Below are 22,883 nucleotides of genomic sequence, written 5' to 3' on the forward strand. Positions count from 1 at the left end.
ACCCCAATTTCAATAGGGGTCATATACTGTATAAGGCCAATGCATATGTGAAGTATCAAGCCAATCTGTCAATATTTTGACGAGTTATTGATCAGAAACGAACTGGTCTACCGACATCCAGCAAAACAATATACCCCTCTTCTTCGAAGGGGGGCATAATTAATATTTAGATTGCACAATTTTAACAAGGATTTCCCCGAGTCGAGACATATCAGATCAGCCATTTACCTTAAATGTAAAAAAAATTAACTAGATTTTTGTAAGAAGGAAAAAGTAACTGGAACTCCATACATACAACAAAGCATTTTTCTTAGCAATAATCAAGTTAAGGTGTAAAGTGTCGTCTCTGATTAGCCAATGCAGACTGCACAGGCTAATCTGTGATGACAGTTATCACACATGCATTAAGCCCTGTTTTTCGCAGGCTATTACCTTCTCTTCGGAAGTAGACATTGAAAATATCTGGCAACTTCTGCATAAGCACTTCCGCCATCTGTATGCCCCCCACCACCACTTTCAAATCCACCGAGGCCATCATGGCTGCTATGTGACTGCAACAGAAAGTTGACCATTTATGAGCGAGAAAAACTCACTGTTCAATTTAACAGCAAGTTAATTACATGAAAATGTATGTGTTTCACTAAAATGTTTCACCCACAATTTTACTGGCTAGAATAACACATGAGAAAATGTGTGGACTAAAATGGATGTTAACTCTTCTTTTCTTTTTGAAACATACTATATCCTAGAGGACAGTAAACTATTAACAAATATAATATGTTTTGATATTTTCAAATATTCATCATTTAGAATTAAAGAAGTGGTTCCAAGGGTAAAGTAGAACCTTTGAGCCTTGCTCAAGGAAAACAGGACTTAATGCATGTGTGTCAAGTGTCGTCCCAGATTAGCCAGTGCAATCCACACAGGCTAACCAGGGTCGACACTTTACTCCTAAACTCGATTTTCAATAGGAAACTTCCTTTTTTAACAAAAAATGCACAAAAGCAGAAAGGTTAATTTGAAAGCATGGTATGGCATTAATACCTAGAGACAGGTTGCGATTTGAGTACATCTTTCAAGAGATCATTGTTGCTGAAGAAAATCATCCTCAGAAGCGTCTGTAAACACTTGTGTCGAACTGTCGGTCCAGCCTACAAAAGTCAAACAGAAACAACTGAGCCTCGTTCTGTGAAAACTCGGCAAAGAAACTCCTTACCATCAAGTGGTAAAGAGAATAGATAGTTAGTATGGAATAGAGATATGTGTATTCAGCATGGCTTGGAAAGCCTAAACCATGAGAACTGGTGATTGGTTCATGTAATCATGTGGGGCAAATCAATTAATCTGTACTTGATATATTTCTAGAATTGCATTTATTCCTTCATCTTAAAGTGTTTTTCTGTCATTTGCTGAGAAACTGAACAAAAGAAAATGACTTAACAAACACAAACATAACATGTGTCAATGACAAAGAGGCCCCCTCTTGAACTTTAAGTAGGGAGACAGTGTTACACAAAACATGCAGTCTTAGCATGGTTTACATTTGTTCAAATTTATTATAAAATCTACCAATACATGGCAAAGTTATGAATGAGACAGCAATTTTTGGACACACATCAGGAAACTCGCACATATTGACAGTGTGACTATCTATATTCCCCCTTCTTTGAAGAGTAGAAAAATCATCAAGCAATGTCATGAAAATAAAACAAAATTACCTAATAACACTGCATGTTCTTGCCATTTTCAAAAAAGTAAAAATACAGTTTAGTTTCCACCACAAAGCCATTATTTTTTACACTTAGACGTGATGGGATTCAACCAAAGCTGACCACTACTCAAAAATACCATTTAGTATCATTAGCTAAAACCTATTTATTTAAGGTCAATTGCATCAAAAACCGAATGCTTATTGAAGCGTTCCTGGGTAGCAACCGTACTTGGTGTCTTAGGGGGAGATCTCAAGACCGCTCCCACTGTGGAGATCGAACCCTAACCTACTGGTCGCTAGGCATACACCATACCCAGTACCCAGCGGCAACAAAACGTTTTCCACACATGACTACTCACAGATGAGCTGTAGACCTCATAGAGTACGGCGAAGAGCGTCTTGATGAAGGCAGAGGCGAGGTCCGCGTCCTCACGCAGGACTTCAGCGCGCGAATCACAGCGTTCTAGGTCAGTCTCCGAACCAGAGCCTGCAAGAGCGCAAGATAAAATAGAGATATTTGTTGAATTTCCTTAACAGGAAAAGATCTGGGACCAAATTACCATGGTGTTGAACCTTACTCCTGTTTTCTCCCCACTATAAAATATTTCTAAAATCAATATTTTTGTAACTGGGTTATGTTGGCATGTATGTAAAAAAATCAAGAATTCCTTCTCTCCCTTATTAGCAGCATCTAATATTTTTGTGGTTCTACATCTTTCCTTAGCTTAAACGCATTCATCAAAGTTTATGGAGACAAGAGCTGTCCTGGGTAATTTCATTCAAAGTAATGAAATAAAACAAGACTATTGCCAAGCAATATAAGTGAAACTCCACCATTTTCAGATTTTTTATAAAAAATGTTTTATATTTGTTGCCATAGCAACCAGAATTCTTTACGTGGGAATAAAATGAAATGACATGCATTATGTCCATATTGCCATCTGTCCATGTTTCAAGTGTCATGAAAACATATGAAGAACTTTTAAAGTTATCGCAGGATCCAGAAAAGTGTGACAGACTGACTGACAGACAGAGGGCAAACCATATGTCCCCTCCGGTCAAAAATAAACCATATATGTATAAATATTAGAAGTCAAGCATAGGATTATGTTATGCATGTATAAAATTGAAAGGTTTACAATTATCATGTTAAACATGTTACATGATACTTCATGACATGCTGCACGAGCCTCAGTCTGGTAAAACTTGTATTAATGCATGTGAATAAAGTGTTGTTAAAGATAAGCCTGTGCAGTCCATACAAGCTTATCAGGGACGCCACTTTCTGCTTTTATGGATTCTAACATTAAAAGGAAGTCTCTTTTTAGTGAAAAAGAATTGGGTGAAAGGTGTCATCTTTGTTTAGCCTGTGCGGACTGCACAGGCTAATCTGGGAAGACGCTTTACATACAAGTATTTAGCCCTATTTTCCCACAGCACACTGAGTTCTTGTTTACTTAGTACATGTATTATGAAACATTTTTAACATGCTTGCATGCATTCATACCTGATCCCTGTGTGTTGCCAGCTGTGGGGTTAGCCTTCCTCTGTACTGCTCTGGCCGTGCCTGTGTCTTCGTTGATCTGTTGCATTGAGTAGAAGTCTATGGTGTAGGCTCGACCGAATGTGGATAGGCTCACTTCGTCCTCACCTGACTGATGGGCCGCCTATAGAATGGATTGATTACATCAAATGTAATAGTAGTTAAGTGGATCAAATGTAATTGTTGTTATGTGGATCAAATGTAAAAGTAGTTATGTCGATCAAATGTAATAGTATTTACATGGATCAAATGTAATAGCAGTTATTAGGATCAAATGTAATAGCAGTTATGTGGATCAAATGGAATTGAAGTTGTGTGGATCAAATGTAATTGAAGTTGTGTGGTAAATTGTAATCGTAGTTATGTGGATCAAATGTAATTGTAGTTATGTGGATCAAATGTAATAGTATTTATGTGGATCAAATGGAATTGAAGTTGTGTGAATCAAATGTAATTGTAGTTATGTGGATCAAATGTAATAGTAGTTATGTGGATCAAATGTAATAGTAGTTATGAGGATCAAATGTGATAATAGTTATATGGATCAAATGTAATGGTTGTGTGGATTAATATAATAGTAGTTAGGTGGATCAAATGTAATAGTAGTCATGTGGATCAAATGTAATAGTAGTCATGCGGATCAAATGTAATAGTTGTTATGAGGATCAAATGTAATAGTAGTTATGTGGATCAAATGTTAAAGTAGTTATGTGGATCAAATGTTATAGCAGTTATGTGGATCAAATGTAATAGTTGTGTGTATGAATGTAATAGTAGTAATGTGGATTAAATGTAATAGTAGTTATGTGGATCAAATGTAATAGTAGTGTGGATTGAATGTAATAGTAGTAATGTGGATCAAATGTTATAGTAGTAATGTGGATTAAATGTAATAGTAGTTATGTGGATCAAATGTAATAGTTATGTGGATTGAATGTAATTGAAGTTATGTGGATTGAATGTAATAGTAGTTATGTGGATCAAATGTAAAAGTAGTTATGTGGATCAAATGTAATAGTAGTTATGAAGATCAAATGTAATAGTTGTGTGGATTAAATTTAAAAGTAGTTATGTGGATCAAATGTAATAGTAGTTGTGTGGATTAAATGTAATAGTAGTTATGTAGATTAAATGTAATAGTAGTGGTGCCACATACCTCAATGATCTTGCTATCGATGGGGGAGTAGTTGTGCCACATGTTCCTGTCGTCCTTCCACTGCCAGGCCACGGCATCCACACTGAACAGAGAGCCCTTCCTCATTAGGGCGTCTACGGAAAAGATCCCATCTGACGGGAGCATGGGCAACAGCTCCCTGATAAGAATAATTAATAACATTTTGATGTTGCCTTTCAAATACAAGAACAGAAGAATTTCAAATCAAAATTTAATGGGATTTAAAATATATAATTATATATCTAATATATAAATTCATTGAACAAAAATTGGACATTATCTTAGTATTGAATGTCTTATTAACATTAAGAAATGTACACTGTAATTCAAATATAACACGCTCTGTTATAATGTGGAATATAATATACATTGCAAGGTCTTGGTTCCTGTTTTTTCTCCACCCTTCCATTTCTGTCTCAAGAGTTTTAAGCTTATTGCATATTTGCTCAATTATAATTGATTAGAGACTACTCATTGCTGGGCATTTAACACCTCAAGTTTGATAATCAATGGTTTGATGCAAATAAAGGTGTGAAAAAAGCATGTGTTTAACCATATTTCATGTTTTTATGCTGCAACGATTTATGTGCTATCCATCTTTTGAATCATTGACAGGTTTGACAAGTTCATCGAGGCAGTTTTCATTTCACTGTTATGTGATCAACAATATGTATTCGAATAATTTCAGCTATAATGCAATTGAAAACATAACAGTTAAAGAGTAATTAAATAAGTTATTCAGACAAATTAGTTACATTGAAACACTATCCCAGAGCTACCCTCATATATATTTAGATCATGATTGTAATGGGGACCTACCCAATGAGACAGACTATCTCATACAGCTCCTGGGGTGTCCTGGACACAAGCTCTATCGTCTTTGTGGCCTCCTCAGACGTGCCTACCAGCAGATAGCACAGAGTGTCCGCTACCTCTGAAGTTACACAAACACAAGTAAGATTTCATGTGCCTTGTTCTGGAGAAGGTCTGCCTTATGCATGTGCATAAAGTGTCATCCCGTCTTAGCCTGTGCAGTCACTACAGGCTAATTAGTGAAGATACTCTCAGCCTAAACTGGATTTTTGGTTAGAAGAGACTTTCTTTGAGCGGAAAATTCCATGAAAGCTGATAGTGGTAATAACACGCCAACACACACATGCAGTCGTGCATAAACCCAGTTTTCCAATAATTAGGCTACAATTAGTTACACCCTGTACATTGTACATTAATTATGTTGCAATAGGTCAAAAATAAATTTGAGTAACAGTTTATTGACCTTCACTTCACTGTCCCAATATAAAATCATGTTCTTGGTATAAAGTATCTACATATGAAGTACATGAAACATCTCAATTTGTTATCATGTTATTAACCCTTTCCCTCTCAGAAGCAAACTGAAAATGGCTATGTGCAAACAGCATAAAACCACAACAGCCTGGGAGTAACTCGCAGTCTGTTCAGGTTTTATGCTGTTTGCTGCTCATCAGTATCTAAGGATTGGACATGAAGCCTTTAAAACTTGAATCTAGTAAGAAAGGTCTTTAATTAAAGATATTAATAAATAATTTACGCCGGAATTATTTCACCAATACATCAGCAATCGTCTTTGTCTCGTGCCTTTTTGCAAATGTCGGTAAGTTGATTTAGTTTTTTTTTGTAGTTAACATTCTGAGGGACTACAAGTGTGTCAAAATATGTATCTATGTGGTAAAGGGTTAAGCAGACACCCCAGTTTAACTCTGTTCAAACCAAAAACTCTTCCCAATTAAAGAAGCCATAATATTATAAAATACAGCAACACTGTACACATTAAAGCCGCGTTTTGTGAAATCTGGGCTAATGCATGTGAATTAAGTGTTGACCCATATAAGCCTTTGCAGTCTGCACAGGCTAATCAGTGTAGACAATTTCCGCTTTAATGGAATTTTTTCTTTAAAAAAGAGGTCTTTTCTAAATTAAAATCCAATTTAGGGAGAAATTGTTGTCCCTGATTAGCCTGTACAGACTGCACAGGCTTATCTGGGACAACACTTAACGTACGTGCATTAACCCAAGATTTCACAAAACGCAGCTAAATAGAACACTGTACAATGATGAGGTAAATGTCCTTACTCTGCCTCAGCAGCACCACTGCCAGGTCAGGGCAGTTTCCACACATGATGGCCAGCATGCGAATTACCATCACAAACGTTCCCGTAGATATCACAGGGGGGCTCACCACAAGCTGAAATAGGCAACAAATTATATCGTCTTGTTCTGATAAAACTGGGCATAATGCATGTGCGTTAAGTGTCGCCCCAGATTAGCCTGTGCAGTCCGCACAGGCTAATCAGGGACAACACTTTCAACTTAAACTAGATTTTCGGTAAAAAGAGACTTCCTTTTTACCAAAAATAGCATTAAAGCAGAAAGTGTCGTCCCTGATTAGCCTGTGCAGACTGCACAGGCTAATCTAGGACAACACTTTATGCACATGCATTATGCCCAATTTACACAGAACACGACACATATCTTTATTGCTGACTGAAATTTCTAGCTACAAATTCCTGGTACAAAAATACTTTATTGGATAACATGACATATAGATGTGGCTCTGTTTGACAGAGGAATTTTCACAATCATGATTAAACACATGCATTATCATCATCATCATCATCATCATCATCATCATCATCATCATCATCATCATCATCAACACTTATATTCTCCATAACCATTATCAAAATAAAAAATTATCCACAACAAATACACAACGTACTGAAACCTTCATTGATATATTTGTTGGCATAAAATAACATATTATTGTTATTTAAATTGTGGACCTGTAATTTCGTGGATTTTCGATTTGTGCCCCAAAAAAAGTTATTATTTGTTGGATCCTAAATTTGTGGATCAGTCAACCCACAAAATTAGCAAAAATTCACGTCCCACAAATAACTATGATTGTACAGTACATCAAGTATCAAGATGTGTGACTGACCAGCTGCTGTATGTAGGTGAGGAGTCCCTGGACGGCTATCTCCTTGAGGATGCGCCGGTCGTTCTGATAGTTGTCCACCAGTCGGGCAAAACACAGGCACACGCTCTCCACAGATCTCTTGTCCTGGTATGGTAGAAAGAAAAAATTATGTACGAATAACTTGCAAGTTGTCACTTTATACTTGTAATTATGCATTCAGAATTTTTCTTACTATGGGGGATAGGTCAAGGCCTTCCATTTTGGGGAATGTCTATTTACATTAACACCATGATAAATGGTCAAGCAAAATTGCGATAACTACAGTGGAAAGGGCCCAAAGGTTAAAGTGCTGTTTTAGCGCTAGCTTTATGAATTTAACTTTGAAAAGTGGATAAAGTGTTCTGCTAACCATCAACAGGTTCTAGTTTCAATCTCTACTCTGAGCTTTCTAAAGATCTCTTGAAACATCAAAAACAGGAAAGGAAAATGTTTCAGTAAGCCTAAGGCCTAATTGCGCTTACATTAATGAGCGCTTTGGAAAACGGGGTTTCATGCATGTACATAAAATGTCACCCTAGTTTATCCTGTGCAGTCCACACAGGCTTATTGGGGAAGACATTGTCCGCATCTACTGAATTCTTTGCTTAAACTAAGTATCTTTTAAAAGAAAATCCAGTTTAGGTGGGAAGTTTTGTTAGCACAGGCTACTCAGGGACGACACTATTCGCAGATGCATTAAGCCCCCTTTTTTTCCTGAGCGAGGCACATATAGGTTACAACCCACCTGATGAGAGAGCCTAGAGCTGAGCATGGGCACAGAGTCTCGTATGTAGTGGAACTCCTCTGGGGTCATGTTGAGGACACAATTGGCAGTGATGGCCAGGGCACAGCGCTGGGCGTTGATGCTGAAGAAGTCCAGGTACATCAGGCATGCAGCTATGCCCCCCTGAAATAGGACGACCAGTGACTTTTTTGTTATATATTTTACAGCCTGTTCCTTTCATTTTGAGAAAAATATCGCTATAAACCACTAAATTGTACAAATTTAAACATCATTAAAACTATTATAAATAATATGCATGTTAAACTGTAATTTTGGGCAAAAATAACTGACAACATTAAACTTTTTTTAAGGCATTCTTTTCTATTTCAGCCACAAAATGGCAGCAAATTTACATTTTTGCCCATCTTGTACATGCAAAGCTGATGTTAAGTATAGAACAGTCTTAAGAACACAGAATTATGCCAGTAACTTTAAACTGGGAATTCTTCAAACAAGACTTAAGAATATTGAAGTATTTTACAAAGATTATTTTCATGAAAGACATATTTGATAGTCCTATACTCGACAAAATTAGCACATTTTCATCATATTATCCTTATTCTGGGAAGACTGGGATAAATATAGTGCCAAAAGTGTTGTCCCAGATTACCCTGTGTAGTCTGCACAGATTATCAGGGACAATACTTTCTGCTGGTTTGGTATTTTTACTTAAAGCAAGTAAGAGACTTGCTTTAGCAAATATCCAGTCTAGGTGAAGTGTCATCCCAGAATCTGGGCAAAACTGTATGCACATAACGTTAAGCCAAGCTTTTCCAGACAATTCTAAATTGGTCTAACATGAAAAGTGAATAAACAAAAAATAGTATAAACAAGAAAAGTGTCATCCCTGTTTAGTCTGTGTGGACTGCACAGGCTAATCTTGACAACACTTTACGCAGATGCATTACGCCCTTACCGCCTGCAGTATGGCCTTGCTGTGCTTCTTGGACAGGGACTCCAGCGCCGTCAGGGCCTGCTCTGCCACATCCATACACTGGATAACTTGCAACTGAAATACACACGTGAAACTAAGGAGTCCGTCTTATCAAAGATCGTACGACATTGTTAACTTACGATTGCATTTTGTAATTTAAAAATATAAGTGATTATGATCTATATGTTTCAAATATAATGGATATTTGACAGCTTCTTTGGAAATGAAGGGAAATGTTCAACAAAAGTAATTATAAATGCGACGGGTACGTATATATGGCGCTTCGAAAATTGCATCGTAAGGTAAGAATGTCGTACAATGTTTGATAAGACGGCCCCAAGGTCTGCAATGCACAGGCAAATTAAGACTATAATTTACAGGCAAATGAGGTCTATCACTTACAGGAACGTACACTTAATCACTTGAAACTGAAATACACACTAGCAACTGAGGTCTATAATTAGGCAACTGATGTCGTCAATTGACATGCAACTGAAGTATATAATTCAAAGGCAAATGAGGTCTATCAAGTACTGTTCAGGTTTGGAGCAAAATTATGGAAAAGACAGGAAACTTCCCACAGAAGCACGGACATACAGTGCAACTGTTATATGCTGCTTCTTTGAATGTGGGCATAAAAATAGAGACAATTTTTTGTAAAAGCAATACATGTGTGCTATAAGCACATAGCAAATTATCCAGAAACACATGTGCATCATATCCAGTGATTCTTATAACTGCTTTTGTAATTGCCCTGTTATCTTTTAAAAGAAAATTAAACAAGAGCACCGCATACCGGGTGCCAACGCTTGACTGCGGGTGCAGTTTTGAATAAATGAAAGCTTGTCCTGTGTTTTTTTTTAAAGAGGTCACAGTGACCTTGACCTTTGACCTAATGACCCAAAAATGGGTGTGGCATGTAGAACACATAAAGGTGCATCTACATATGAATTTTCAAAGTTGTAGGTGGAAGCACTTTGATTTTAGAGCCAATGTTAAGGTTTTAGCACGACGCCTACGGCGGACGGCAAACAACAGGATGAGCTGGCTATGACAATACCTCGGGTTTCCTCCAAAAACAGCCGAGCTAAAAACTTGCTTCTCATAAAATATTGGTTTTAAGACTGTTCAAATTGCTAAGCATGCAACCTTGTTTGATTTAATGGCTTAATTGACTTTCCCCCGAGTGTTTGGGAAAATTCCGAAAGCAGTGAAGGAATCAAAACTTGAAATGTGTCCTTTCAGACCCGAGTCAAAGACAGGAAACACTCACAATGTTTATGACCAATTACCACTAATTAACATTTTCCCGATCAGCATCAAAGTGAAAATGGCTACATGCAACCAGCATAAAACCAGATGTTCTAATAAATGTGGCCTTTATAGAGTGAACATAAGGTTAGTGTTGATGCAACTCCCCACAAGAAGGCCATCACAAAAGCACCAGACGCATGTTCTTGAATTAATATTTACCCATTCCTGCTCAAACGCAAAGTGAAAACGGCTATATGCAACCAGCAAAAACACAGAATAGCCTGCAAGGAACTAGCAGGCTGTTCAGGTTTGTGCTGTTTGCTGCTCATAAGTACCTTATGGTTAAAACTTTAACCTAGTAAGAAAGGAATCTGAGTGGTAATAGGTAAAGACAGGACTTTTCTTGGCCGTTTGGGGAAGAATGCAATTTCGGGATTGATATTTATTTTTTAGAGAAAACTCCAGATCAAAAAAACAATTAGATAAAACTCTTTTATTTTGAATTAAATAATATGTACAAAATCGTATAACTTACAGTTACATACTTAAATAGATGTCACTGAAATAAAATAATAGATATAATAATCATTAAAACATTTTTTCCAAAAGACATTTATATTTCATATTGGGATTTTTTTCAAATAAAAGTCTTTTAACATGAAAAGCAAGTGACACAAACCTTTTCAAGGAACACAGGAACCGCCTCCACGACGACTGCAGATGACCTGGGCAGTGCTTCCATCATGTAGGTAAGGGCGCGGCATGCGTGATTCATCATGTCAAAGTTGTGCTCCATCTGGAGCAGGCTGATCAGCGCGGGAACCACCTGCTTCACCGGGAAACCCCCCAGCGTGTCCTCGTTACCCATCACCAGCATCTGTAAGTGGCAGTGGTACATGAACGCTTTACTAAATGCACCTCTTTCACTAAAATAGGACCATGATTCTGCCAAAAATGGTCACAGCCAAAATTCCTTCTTTAACGGACTGCATGGGCTAATCTGGGACGACACTCGGCTCACATGCATTGAGCACAGTTTCCTACAGCAAGGCTGAAATAAATTAATCCACTAACAATAACAAGAGAGACATTTAAACTGTTTTCAGTGAATGTTTGAAAGGGCTACACTACCTGGCACATCTCGATGACTGATGAGAGCTGCTGGTCCTCATTGCCTGTCGACTGGATACCTTGAAGCAGCTGCTGGGCTTTGTTCACTGAAACAATCAATTAATCAGTAGAACAAACATTTGAGAAACTTATGGTATTTGAATAAAATCAAAACAGTGTGGCACAGGTATTTCAATAAAAGCCGTCAGATAAAAGGAAACATCTTGAGGGGCATAACTTGGGACAAAATAATACGATGGATGGTTTAGCAACTTAAAATTTTTAAAGGGCCATTACTCTCTAAATAAATGTTCTAACCAGAACCCCCAAATAACATGCGCATCTCCTCAAGGTAGTTAAGCTTCCCATAAAGCTTCATTGAATTCCAGTCAGTAGTTGGGGGGACAAGAATTGCACTATATGTACAGTTAATGGAAAATTTAAAAGGGCCATAACTCTGTGAAAAATCATCCGACCAGAACCGGCTGATAATATGCACATCTCCTTTTGGTAGTGAAGCTTCCCACAAAGTTTCATTGAATTCCAGTCATTAGTTGCTGAGAAATAGTCCGGACAAAAATTGTGCACGGACGGGCGCACAGACAGACGAAGCGGTGACTACATGCTCCCCCCACAAAATTAATTTGGGGGAGCATAAAAACCATAGAAAAACCAGTCCAGGTTAAAATTTAACGAACAAGATTTTAGCATTTTCGAGAATCATAAAATGGCCAACGAAAGCGACAGCCCTGCTTGCTGATGATATGTTCATTGAAAAACAAACAATAAAATAGAACTATTTTTGGCAACCTAAATAACCAGGCATTTTAACCAACACTTGAAAGACTAGTGAAAATTACACACTTTACAATGAGCTTGTCCAGCTAATGATGCTTTCTGGAAACAGTCACCAATACAAATATGAATGATACTAAGTGGCAACAATAAGGCTCAAAGCACTCCCTATATCAGGACACTGAAATCAAACAGGAACGTGAAAGATACAAATAGGCCGATCCACTTGGCGGTTTACAACCGCCACCCATGCTCAAATTTCACAAAAATCAGCAATTCAGCGGAAAATTGGCAAAATGTGGATGGGCGGACAAACCATAAGTTTCCTCCAATAAATGCCAGTCAAAAGCTTTTAACCCTTTCCCACTCGAAGCATAGTGAAAATTGCTATATACAATCAGCACAAAAACAGAACAGTCTGTGGGTAACTTGAAGGCTGTTAAGGTTCTATGCGGCTTGATTCACAAGAATATCTAAGGGTTGGAAATCAAGCCTTTTAAACTTAAATCTGGCAAGAATGGTCTCGAGTTTAATTTGTTTTTTATTGGATTACACCACACTTACTAGAGCTATTACTGCCCATAGTTCTGTGCAGCAACTGGTGCATTCTGGGACCCAAGGCTCCAAATAGCTGAGACGGCAAACCTCTAGCCTCCAACAGGGCTGAAACCACAATAGAGATATAGCGCATCATGTTTGCAACAGGTGATGTTTCCATTCAAATTAGACAAACAAATAGCATAAAAAAGCATATGTGGACATGTGTCATTTCAAACCTAAACATGGCTTACCTTTTGACTGTAAACAAGGAGGCAGATTTTGTCTGGAATACACTTGAAAACAATATTACACTGCCTTTTTTCTGTCAAAATGCATTTTATCATGAGTTATGGTGTCCTAAATCGTATAGCTCTTAACCAGAACAAAAGTGCAAAATGTTCAAGTTTACTAACATGGACGCAGTTAACACAGTTAATTGGTGACAATTAAGTTTAAAAAGATTCTTTATTGTGTCCAATATGATTGACGACAAATGGCTGGAACTTTTGAAAGTGGGGAAACTTAGTTGCACCAATTTTCTCTTGAGCCAGCAGAAACCCTGAAACATTTGCTTTAGCTTTCAGTTACACGTGCTTGCTACCTACAAACTATTCTGACACGTGCTTGCTACCTACAAACTATTCTGCATTTGTACATGTAGTCTGATAACCCAAAATGTTTGTCAAACATTCATTTTTTACCATGTTGAGCAGAGCCTGTTAACAACATAAGCTCCTGAAGTATATTAATTGAGCCTCATTCTGTGAAAACTGGGCTTTAAACATGCACTTCAAGTGTCAGAGGGACTGGGCTTTACACATGCACTTCAAGTGTCAGAGGGACTGGGCTTTAAACATGCACTTCAAGTGTCAGAGGGACTGGGCTTTACACATGCACTTCAAGTGTCAGAGGGACTGGGCTTTACACATGCACTTCAAGTGTCAGAGGGACTGGGCTTTACACATGCACTTCAAGTGTCAGAGGGACATGCACTTCAAGTGCAAGAGGGACAATTTTGGCTTCAATGGAATTTTTCGTTAAAAAAATTCTCTACTAAACAAAAATCCAGTTAAGGCAGAGAGTGTTGTCCATGATTAGCTGGCGTCAATTGCACAGGCTAATCTGGAGTGACACTATGCATTTAACCCCATTATCTTAATAAGGCTAATATCAAATGTAAGCATTAAGCCCTGTTGTCACAGCTAGAGACAAAAAGTAATGCATGTTTCCTTGACAGCTACTGGCCTGACCTTGCAGTCGTCCCATATCTGCCTCCTCTGACTCACTCTCTGACATCATGGCAGTAGCACCCCCTGCTGGATTGGCTGTAATCAACACTGAGAACATAAGTGAAGGAAGTACATGTATAAGGAAACAAATACTACAGTAGTTTAGAAATAAACAGAGGCTGCAATCAACAGAGAACATATTAGCTACGTTCTAGTAAAACTGGGCTTACATGTGTGTAAAGTGTTGTCCCAGATTAGCCTGTGTAGTCTTCACAGACTTATCAAGGACAACACTTTCCATTTCAAGGAAGTTTCTTGTTAGCAAAAATCCAGTTTGGACTGAAGGTGTCCTCTCTGATTAGCCTGTGCAGACTTCACAGGCTCATTTAGGACGACACACTACATACATGCATTATATCCAATTTTCCCAGGAGGCTAATAAATTGAGGAAGTATATGGAAGTAAACATTATACTAGAGTAGTTTAGAAATGAAATTAATGGAACTGCTAATAAAGTCCAAACCTAGTATTTGACAAAAACTAGATAAATATTTGAATAAAACATTAAAACAACTTTTTATTAATGTTTTTGGTTTCTGATGGATTTTTAATTTTGGCATATTTCAACAGTATTTCAGTCCTAGCATGGCAGTCTGTTTACCAAATCACACTTGTCCTTGGATAGCAGGCTTACTGGTACTTAGCGCGCACACTTATGCCTGTCACTGACAACTGCCGTACTTGAATCAATGTTATGTGGCCAGGCTGAGAATCAAACTCGCAATCCTAGAATTTGTAGTCAAGCGCCCTATCAACGTAGCAATCGTGCACGGTTTAACAAGTTGTTAATGTACATATTTTCTCAAAGTAAATTTGTGCTGATTAGTTATCAACATCAAATCAAGCTCAAATCTAATTCTGCAGCAGAGGGGAAAACAGGTTTTCATGCATATTTGGTATAGGCGACAAGTCAAATTTGCAAATGATTCTGACTGACGGGGAGTTTTTTAGAACCACCTCAAGGGAGGAAAATGACCTACATTCCTAACAGGGTTCAACTGAACTTTTCATTTCTATATAGTTTCAGCAAAGATAATAACTATTTTGAAAACAATATAGACTTCTAATCTGAGGAAATTTGCTGAAAAGAGGATAATCATAACCGTGTTTTTTTCACCATGGGGCCGGGTCCCTTTGGATCGGGAAAAATCACAGCGTTTTTACTAAAATAGGGAATTAAGAGTAGTTGTTGTTAGGCTAACAAATGCTTCAAAAATTGAGAATAAAAGAGTTTTCAATATTTTATTTACTAAGGTTCATCGTATAGAGCTGGATGGGATCTAAAAAAAACAAGGGCCGGCAAGGTCCTTGGAACCTTCAATTGGGAATGTTGAGGTCCCATTTGGGAAAAATATTTACTTTTTTTCAATTTGGAATGGGGCCGAATATTGGCCTTGAATTTGAACGAATAAAAAAAACTGCACAACCCAGGAGTAACAGAAAAATAAGAGCACATACAAAGGCCGGTTGACTGCAAGGTCTCCTCTTGCTTCGATGAACTCCCACTTCCCCCGCTGCCTGGGGGCTGGGAGCCGTCGCTGTCCGACATGAGTGCCGCTAGTGGCCTGGCTAGTCCTCCTCCGCTGCCGCTGGCTGATGGTACCCCGCACGCTGCAGCTACCCCGATACCCGCCGCCGCTGGGCCCTGCTGGGTGGTGGAGCTTGGCCCACTTGAACGCCCGCTGCCCGCCGAGCTCTGGCGCTTGGAAGCTGCTGAGGATTGCCTACCACTGAAACACAGATTCAGTGTTTATGTTCATTATTTTGAAAATTGGGCTGGGCCCTTGGGATTGATAAAAATTGCATCGTTTTAACTAGTCAACTAAAATTGGGAATTGGTGCATGTTTTGGCTAAAAATACTTAAAAAATTGAATATTTCAATGTTATATTTACTAAGGTACAACCCATAGAGCTGGATAATAAAATTAAATAAATGTTTCATTTTATTCCCAAACAAAATATATTACAAGAGGGCCAAAAAGGCCCTAGTTCGCTTACCTGAGAGGAGTCTGTTCATTCAATCTTTACCTAATGTCAAACTTGACCTAGATATTGACCAGACAAACATCCTGGTCAAGTTTCATCATTATTGAACCAAAACTCTGGCGTAGGGAGTGTTTTTGTTTTTGTAAGATTTGAAATGGTGACCTATATTTTGAGTTGACCCCCCTTACCAAACATCAAACTTGGCTGACAAGAATTTTGTATAATATAATGAAAATTTGGACAATCTAAGGGCAATAATTATGGCATTAATTATGTGATTTTGCTCATCATCAAACTTGACTGAGATCTTTCAGCAACTTTTATAAAGAATGCTTGAGAAATGTGAATGCTAGAGTGTTTACAAACCAAATGTGGACAGACGGACAGCGGACAAAGACCAATCCTAAAACCTCACCTGAGCAATCAGGTGAGCTAAAAGTGTGTTTCACCGATCTGAGCCATTTTCCAACTTGTCCAAGAAATCAATAAAACCAATATATTGACTTAAGTTTCATGATGATTAGGCAAAAAATGTGACTTCTATAATGTTCGATCACAAGGTTTCTCTCTATATAGTCACATAAGGAAAACTGCCCCACCCCCCTGGCAGCCATGTTTATTGACCCATCAGGACCATTTGCAAACTCATCTGAGATATATATAAAACAAATCTATTCACCAAGTTTCATGATGATTGGGCAAAAAATGTGACTTCTAGTGTTCACAAGCTTTTTTTAAATATATAAAATATAACAAAACTGCCCCCCCCCCCCCGCCTTGTCATTCAACTGACCGGAACCATTTCTCAACTCTCGTATCAAGCCTTTTTACTATATAAATATAAGGAAAACTGCCCCGTCCCCCTGGCAACCATGTTTTTCAACAGTCCGGAACCATTTTCAAACTTAACCCACATATCTAGGAAACAAAAGTTCTGACAAAATTTCATGAAAATTTGGCCAAAAATGTGACTTCTAGAGTGTTGACATGTTTTCACTATATACATATAGAGAAAAATGCCCCGCCCACTGGCGGCCATGTTTTTTCACCGATCTGGACCATTTTCGAACTCGTCCGAGAAATCAATAAAACCAATCTTTCTACAGTGTTTACAAGTTTTTTCTTTTTTTTGACCTAGTGACCTAGTTTTTGACCCAGCATGACCCAGTTTCGAACTCGACCGAGATTTCATTGGGACGAAGCTTCTGACCAAGTTTCATGAAGATAGGACAATAAATGTGGCCTCTAGAGTGTTTACAAACAAATGTTAACGGACGGACGGACGACGGAAAAAGACCAGTCACAAAAGCTCACCTAAGCAATCAGGTGAGCTAAAAAAGATTTTAAAAGTTCAAAAGGAATTACAATTTCAAATTCATTGAATTGCTATCCCCACAAAATCTCCTCATTGATACCTAGCCACTGATAAAAGGGGTCTACATGAACTAATTCAAAATCAGATTTTGAGGAAAAGCATGAAATTGAGGCATGAGAAATTCACCTTAGGAGTAAAATTGTCCCTTGGTAAATGTGTGTGTTGCGTCATCACTTTCTTTGCAACTGCAGCAAGTCAAGGCACAGACTGCCCAGTGATTTTGTTTGCTTTTAATTGTTACAGCCTGTGCCATTTGAATTGGGAAAATTAGCGCGATAAACCGTGAAATTGGGTAAAATGGCGCGATAAACCATTAAATTGGGAACAAGAGCACTGCCTTGCGGGTGCAGACCCCTCATCTATTTTTCTTTTTAAAGGTGTAGGGACCTATCTCAATTTCAATCACAAAGGAGGGAGGGGTGGAGAGGGGTGTATAGTGTGGGGGTGTGGTCATTTATTACATTATCTTCCAAAAATGAAAAAAAATGAAAAAAAAAATAAAAAAATTGGGGGGGTGGACGGTATTTCAAAAATAAAATAATAAAAATAAATATTTGTGTTTTTTAACCATGTTTGAAAAACAAGAGATGTGTTCGTCAGAAACACAATTCCCCCTATTGCACCGCTTTGAAAAATTATATTATTTTTTTTACCTTTGACCTTGAAGGATGACCTTGACCTTGAACTTCCACCACTCAAAATGTGCAGCTTTATGAGAATGCCGCTTTGAAATATTATTATTTTTTACCTTTGACCTTAAAGGATGACCTTAAGGATGACTTTGACCTTGAACTGCCACCACTCAAAATGTGCAGCTTCATGATAACGCCGCTTTGAAATTATTTTTTTTACCTTTGAACATGAAGGATGACCTTGACCTTGAAGGATGACCTTGACCTTGAACTTCCACCACTCAAAATGTGCAGCTTCATGATAACGCTGCTTTGAATTAATTTGTTTGACCTTTGACCTTGAAGGATGACCTTGACCTTGAAGGATGACCTTGACCTTTCCACCACTCAAAATGTGCAGCTTCATGAGAAGCCACTTTGAATTTCTATTTTATTTTTTTTAACCTTGAAGGAAGACCTTGACCTTGAACTTCCACCACTCAAAATGTGCAGCTTCATGCGATACACATGCATGCCAAATATCAAGTTGCTATTATCAATATTAAAAAAGTTATGGCCAATGTTTAAGTTTTCGGACGGACAGACGCCATATAATTGACATGTGATCTTGAAGCATGACCTTGACCTTCACCTTTCACCACTCAAAATGTTCAGCTCCATGAGATACACATGCAAGCCAAATATCAAGTTGCTATCTTCAATATTGAAAAAGTAATGGCCAATGTTAAAGTTATCGGACAGACAGACGCCATAAATTTGACATTTGACCTTGAAGGATGACCTTGACCTATTACCACTCAAAATGTGCAGCTCCATGAGATACACATGCATGCCAAATATCAAGTTGCTATCTTCAATAGTGAAAAAGTTATGGCCAATGTATAAGTTTTTTTCGGACGGACGGACAGACTGACTGACATACTGACAGACAGTTCAACTGCTATATGCCACCCTACTGGGGGCATAAAAAGTATAGTGTGAGGGTGCGGTGGTCATTTATAAGATGATCTTTTTTTTTTAAATGGGGGGGGGGGCGTGGGGGATGGTTTGGGTGGAGTCTATTGTGGTATGTCAGGTAAGAGTTGTTTTGTCAAAGTATCAATCAAATCTAATCATAAATAAAGAAGTTACCAATTTTAGAAAAAATTAATAATTTGACCTTGAGAGTCAAGGTCATTCAAAGGTCAAGGTAAAATTCAACTTGCCAGGTACAGTACCCTCATGATAGCATGAAAGTATTTGAAGTTTGAAAGCAATAGCCTTGATTCTTTAGAAATAAAGTGAATCTAACCACAAAATGTAACCATATATTCAAAGTTACTAAGTCAAAAAAGGGCCATAATTCCGTAAAAATGACAACCAGAGTTATGCAAATTGTCCTTTACTGTCCCCTTATGATAGTTTGCGAGTGTTCCAAGTATGAAAGCAATATCTATGATACTTTAGGGGTAAAGTGGACCAAAACACAAAACTTTCAAGTATAAAGGGCCCATAATTCCGTCAAAATGCCAATCAGAGTTGTACATAACTTTGCCTGCACAGTCCCCTTACAAGAGTTAGTAAGTGTTGCAAGTATGAAAGCAATAGCTTTGATACTTTAGGAAAAAAGTGGACCTTAACACAAAACTTAACCAAATTTTCATTTTTCTAAGTATAAAAAGGGCTCATAATTCTGTAAAAATGCCAGTCAGAGTTACAAAACTTTGCCTGCACAGTCCCCTTATGATAGTTAGTTAGTGTTGCAAGTATGAAAGCAATAGCTTTGATACTTAAGGAATAAAATGGACCTAAACACAAAACTTAACCAAAATTTTCAAGTATAACAAGATGTGTTTGTGAAACACAATGTCCCCCTATATGATGTTTGACCTTGAAGGATGACCTTGACCATGTGAAGGATGACCTTGACCTTTCACCACTCAAAATGTGCAGCTCCATGAGATACACATGCATGCCAAATATCAAGTTGCTATCTTCAATATTGCAAGTGTTCATAAAATAAGCAATTTGGGCCACATATATTTGACCTCTGACCTTGAAGGATGACCTTGACCTTTCACCACTCAAAATGTGCAGCTCCATGAGATGCATATGCATGCCAAATATCAAGTTGCTATCTTCAATATTGCCAAAGTATTTGTAAAATAAGCTATTTTGGCCACATATATATGACCTCTGACCTTGAAGGATGACCTTGACCTTGACCTTTCACCACTCAAAATGTGCAGCTCCATGAGATACACATGCATGCCAAATATCAAGCTGCTATCTTCAATATTGCAAAAGTATTCATAAAATGAGCGATTTTGGCCACATATATTTGACCTCTGACCTTGAAGGATTACCTTGACCTTGACCTTTCACCACTCAAAATGTGCAGCTGCATGAGATACACATGCATGCCAAATATGAAGTTGCTATCTTCAATATAGCAAAAGTTATTGCAAAATGTTAAGTTGGCGCAAACAGACCAACGTACAGACCAACAGACAGACCAACGTACAGACCAACAGACAGGGCAAAAACAATATGTCCCCCACTACTATAGTGGGGGACATAAAAAGGGCACATAATTCTGTCAAAATGCAAGCCAGAGTTATCTAACTTTGCCTGTCCAGTCCTCTCATGAAAGTAAGTAAGTGTACCAAGTTTGAATGCAATAGCATTGATACATTATGAGAAAAGTGGACCTAAATGCAAAACTTAACCGGACGCCGACGCCAAGGTGATGACAATAGCTCATAATATTTTTTTTAAATAGATAAGCTAAAAATTAAGCATTATTAATATTAATATAAGTAACAGAATTAATATTGTTTTTAAGTGCATGTTCAGAGGGTTTTCTAGCTATTTTGGGAAAGGAGTCTGTCAAATTGGGATATTTTTTTAAATCAATAAAAGTGGCAAATCTGGGAATTATTTATGACAAAAAGGACTCAATTAAAGTTATATATTTTGTAGGTTGTTTAAAAAATAAAGTTGAGATCTAGAGTTAAGAAATCATAATTAAGTCATAAGAGACTACTTTCTTTAAAAAAAAAAATGTTTTTTTGTGGAAATTTTGGTCAGATTTTTGGGAAAACCCGTGGAATTTTGCACGATAATCGGTGGTAATTTTGGGCAAAAAAAATCACTGCTGCCATTCATACATTAGGCCTACCTAGTCTTAATCCGTTCATCTTCTGCTGATATGAATGCCTGGGGGGTATCAGTGTGTGACTGAAATCATTTAACTCTTTCCCACTCAGAAGCAAAGTGAAAATGGCTTTTGCAACAAGCATAAAACTAGAACAGCCTGCAAGCAATCCGCAGTCTGTTTCAGGTTTTATTCTGTTTGCTGCTCATAAGTATTTTAGGTTTGAAATGAATCCTGTCAAACTTGACTGAGTAAATATTTTTAATTTATTTAAATTTTCAAGGGACTTCAAATGCATTATAGTGCGTTTATAAGGGGTAAAGAATTAACAAATTTAATAAGACATTAACATCTTCAATTTGCAACTTCACTTTAGCCTTGTTTTAAAAGTAAATTTGTTACACCTCAGGGCCCTCAATCCATTTTAGGGGAAGCGAGTTGCTACCCATAGCAGGGGGAATTTTCGCTGCGTTTCCCTTTTGGGGGGGGGGGGGATTTTTTACTTACTCTCTAATTATAACATTTGTACATGTTTGCACTATATTCATTGCTTTTTTCATAATTTAGTATGTTTGACAAGATTAAATTAAAATAGAATTAAGATATAATAACCATGAGACACATCTATCTATAAAAAATTAAAAAATATTTTTTTGGGGGGAATTTTTCCCCAAAAAAGGGGAAAAAAGTATACTTTTCAGGAGCGGGAATGCGGCCGAATTTCGTCCGTGGATTTGACAGATTGAGGGCCCTGCACCTTAATTATTGCCATTTGACACTAATTATTTTGACATGTTCAAAGATTTATTAAATATTTTAATTAATAAATTTACTTACAATACAATTTAAAACACTTCAACATTTAACTGCACTTGGACTATAAAAACACGCTTAATACACTATAAAAAAAATCGGCCGAAAATTAAGTGCGTGTTTTTATGCATTGGTACCACGATGTACACCTCCACGATGAAATCTGGGCAAGTTATTTAGAAGACTGACGATGCCATCCAAATGTGATCATCTTGGAAATTTTGAATATCATGCACAATATTGTCAAAGCATGTTTTAAATGACGTGCATAATGTCCATATTGCCATCTATCCATGTTGCAAGTTTCATGAAAAAATATTAAGAACTTTTAAAGTTATCGCAGGATCCAGAAAAGTGTGACAGACAGACTCACAGACGCACAAAGCGCAAACCATAAGTCCCCTCCAGTGAAACCGGTAGGGGACAATAAAGACTCCATGCTCATGTATTTTGTGTGGATCCATCCTTTGTCTCAATAAAAAAGTGCAGAAATTATGCAGCAAATGGACAAAGTCGCGTCATCTGCATGGAAAGCATGGATGTATTAATTGTTGTATGAAACCTCAATCATCCTGTCGAAGAGTTACACATGATCTGAGGGAATACCCCCTCACAGTTAAGATGTCTATTCCATCAATTCTTTAAAGAGTCACATATGCCAAATTCATTTGATACTTTAGAAAAATGGTGAACGTTTGTTACTTTCTAAGAAATTCTATAGAAGTTTTAACGTCAATATTTACCAGAATTGGAGAATCGATCGAGTCTGGATATGTATCTATGCAGGAAAGGGTTAAAACAATTAAAA

At 37.5% G+C, this 22,883-nt stretch overlaps 1 protein-coding gene across 3 annotated transcripts in view; it reads right to left on the reverse strand.

Annotated features, from left to right (window-relative positions):
• LOC127836331 (E3 ubiquitin-protein ligase TRIP12-like) overlaps positions 1–22,883 on the reverse strand; it is a 66,385-nt gene that overhangs the window by 39,253 nt on the left and 4,249 nt on the right. For all 3 annotated transcript variants that reach the window (XM_052362911.1, XM_052362912.1, XM_052362913.1), the window contains exons 5-19: positions 15,591–15,862; positions 14,094–14,168; positions 12,868–12,966; positions 11,530–11,615; positions 11,078–11,275; positions 9,127–9,219; positions 8,172–8,333; positions 7,409–7,531; positions 6,541–6,652; positions 5,248–5,362; positions 4,411–4,567; positions 3,219–3,378; positions 2,071–2,198; positions 1,045–1,151; positions 433–551 (exon numbers count right to left, since the gene is read on the reverse strand). In XM_052362911.1, the coding sequence (XP_052218871.1) occupies positions 433–551; positions 1,045–1,151; positions 2,071–2,198; positions 3,219–3,378; positions 4,411–4,567; positions 5,248–5,362; positions 6,541–6,652; positions 7,409–7,531; positions 8,172–8,333; positions 9,127–9,219; positions 11,078–11,275; positions 11,530–11,615; positions 12,868–12,966; positions 14,094–14,168; positions 15,591–15,862 (2,006 nt within the window). The remainder of the gene's footprint in view (positions 1–432; positions 552–1,044; positions 1,152–2,070; positions 2,199–3,218; positions 3,379–4,410; positions 4,568–5,247; positions 5,363–6,540; positions 6,653–7,408; positions 7,532–8,171; positions 8,334–9,126; positions 9,220–11,077; positions 11,276–11,529; positions 11,616–12,867; positions 12,967–14,093; positions 14,169–15,590; positions 15,863–22,883) is intronic.

This window comes from Dreissena polymorpha, chromosome 6 (genome assembly GCF_020536995.1).
Source record: "Dreissena polymorpha isolate Duluth1 chromosome 6, UMN_Dpol_1.0, whole genome shotgun sequence".
NCBI lineage: Eukaryota > Metazoa > Mollusca > Bivalvia > Myida > Dreissenidae > Dreissena > Dreissena polymorpha.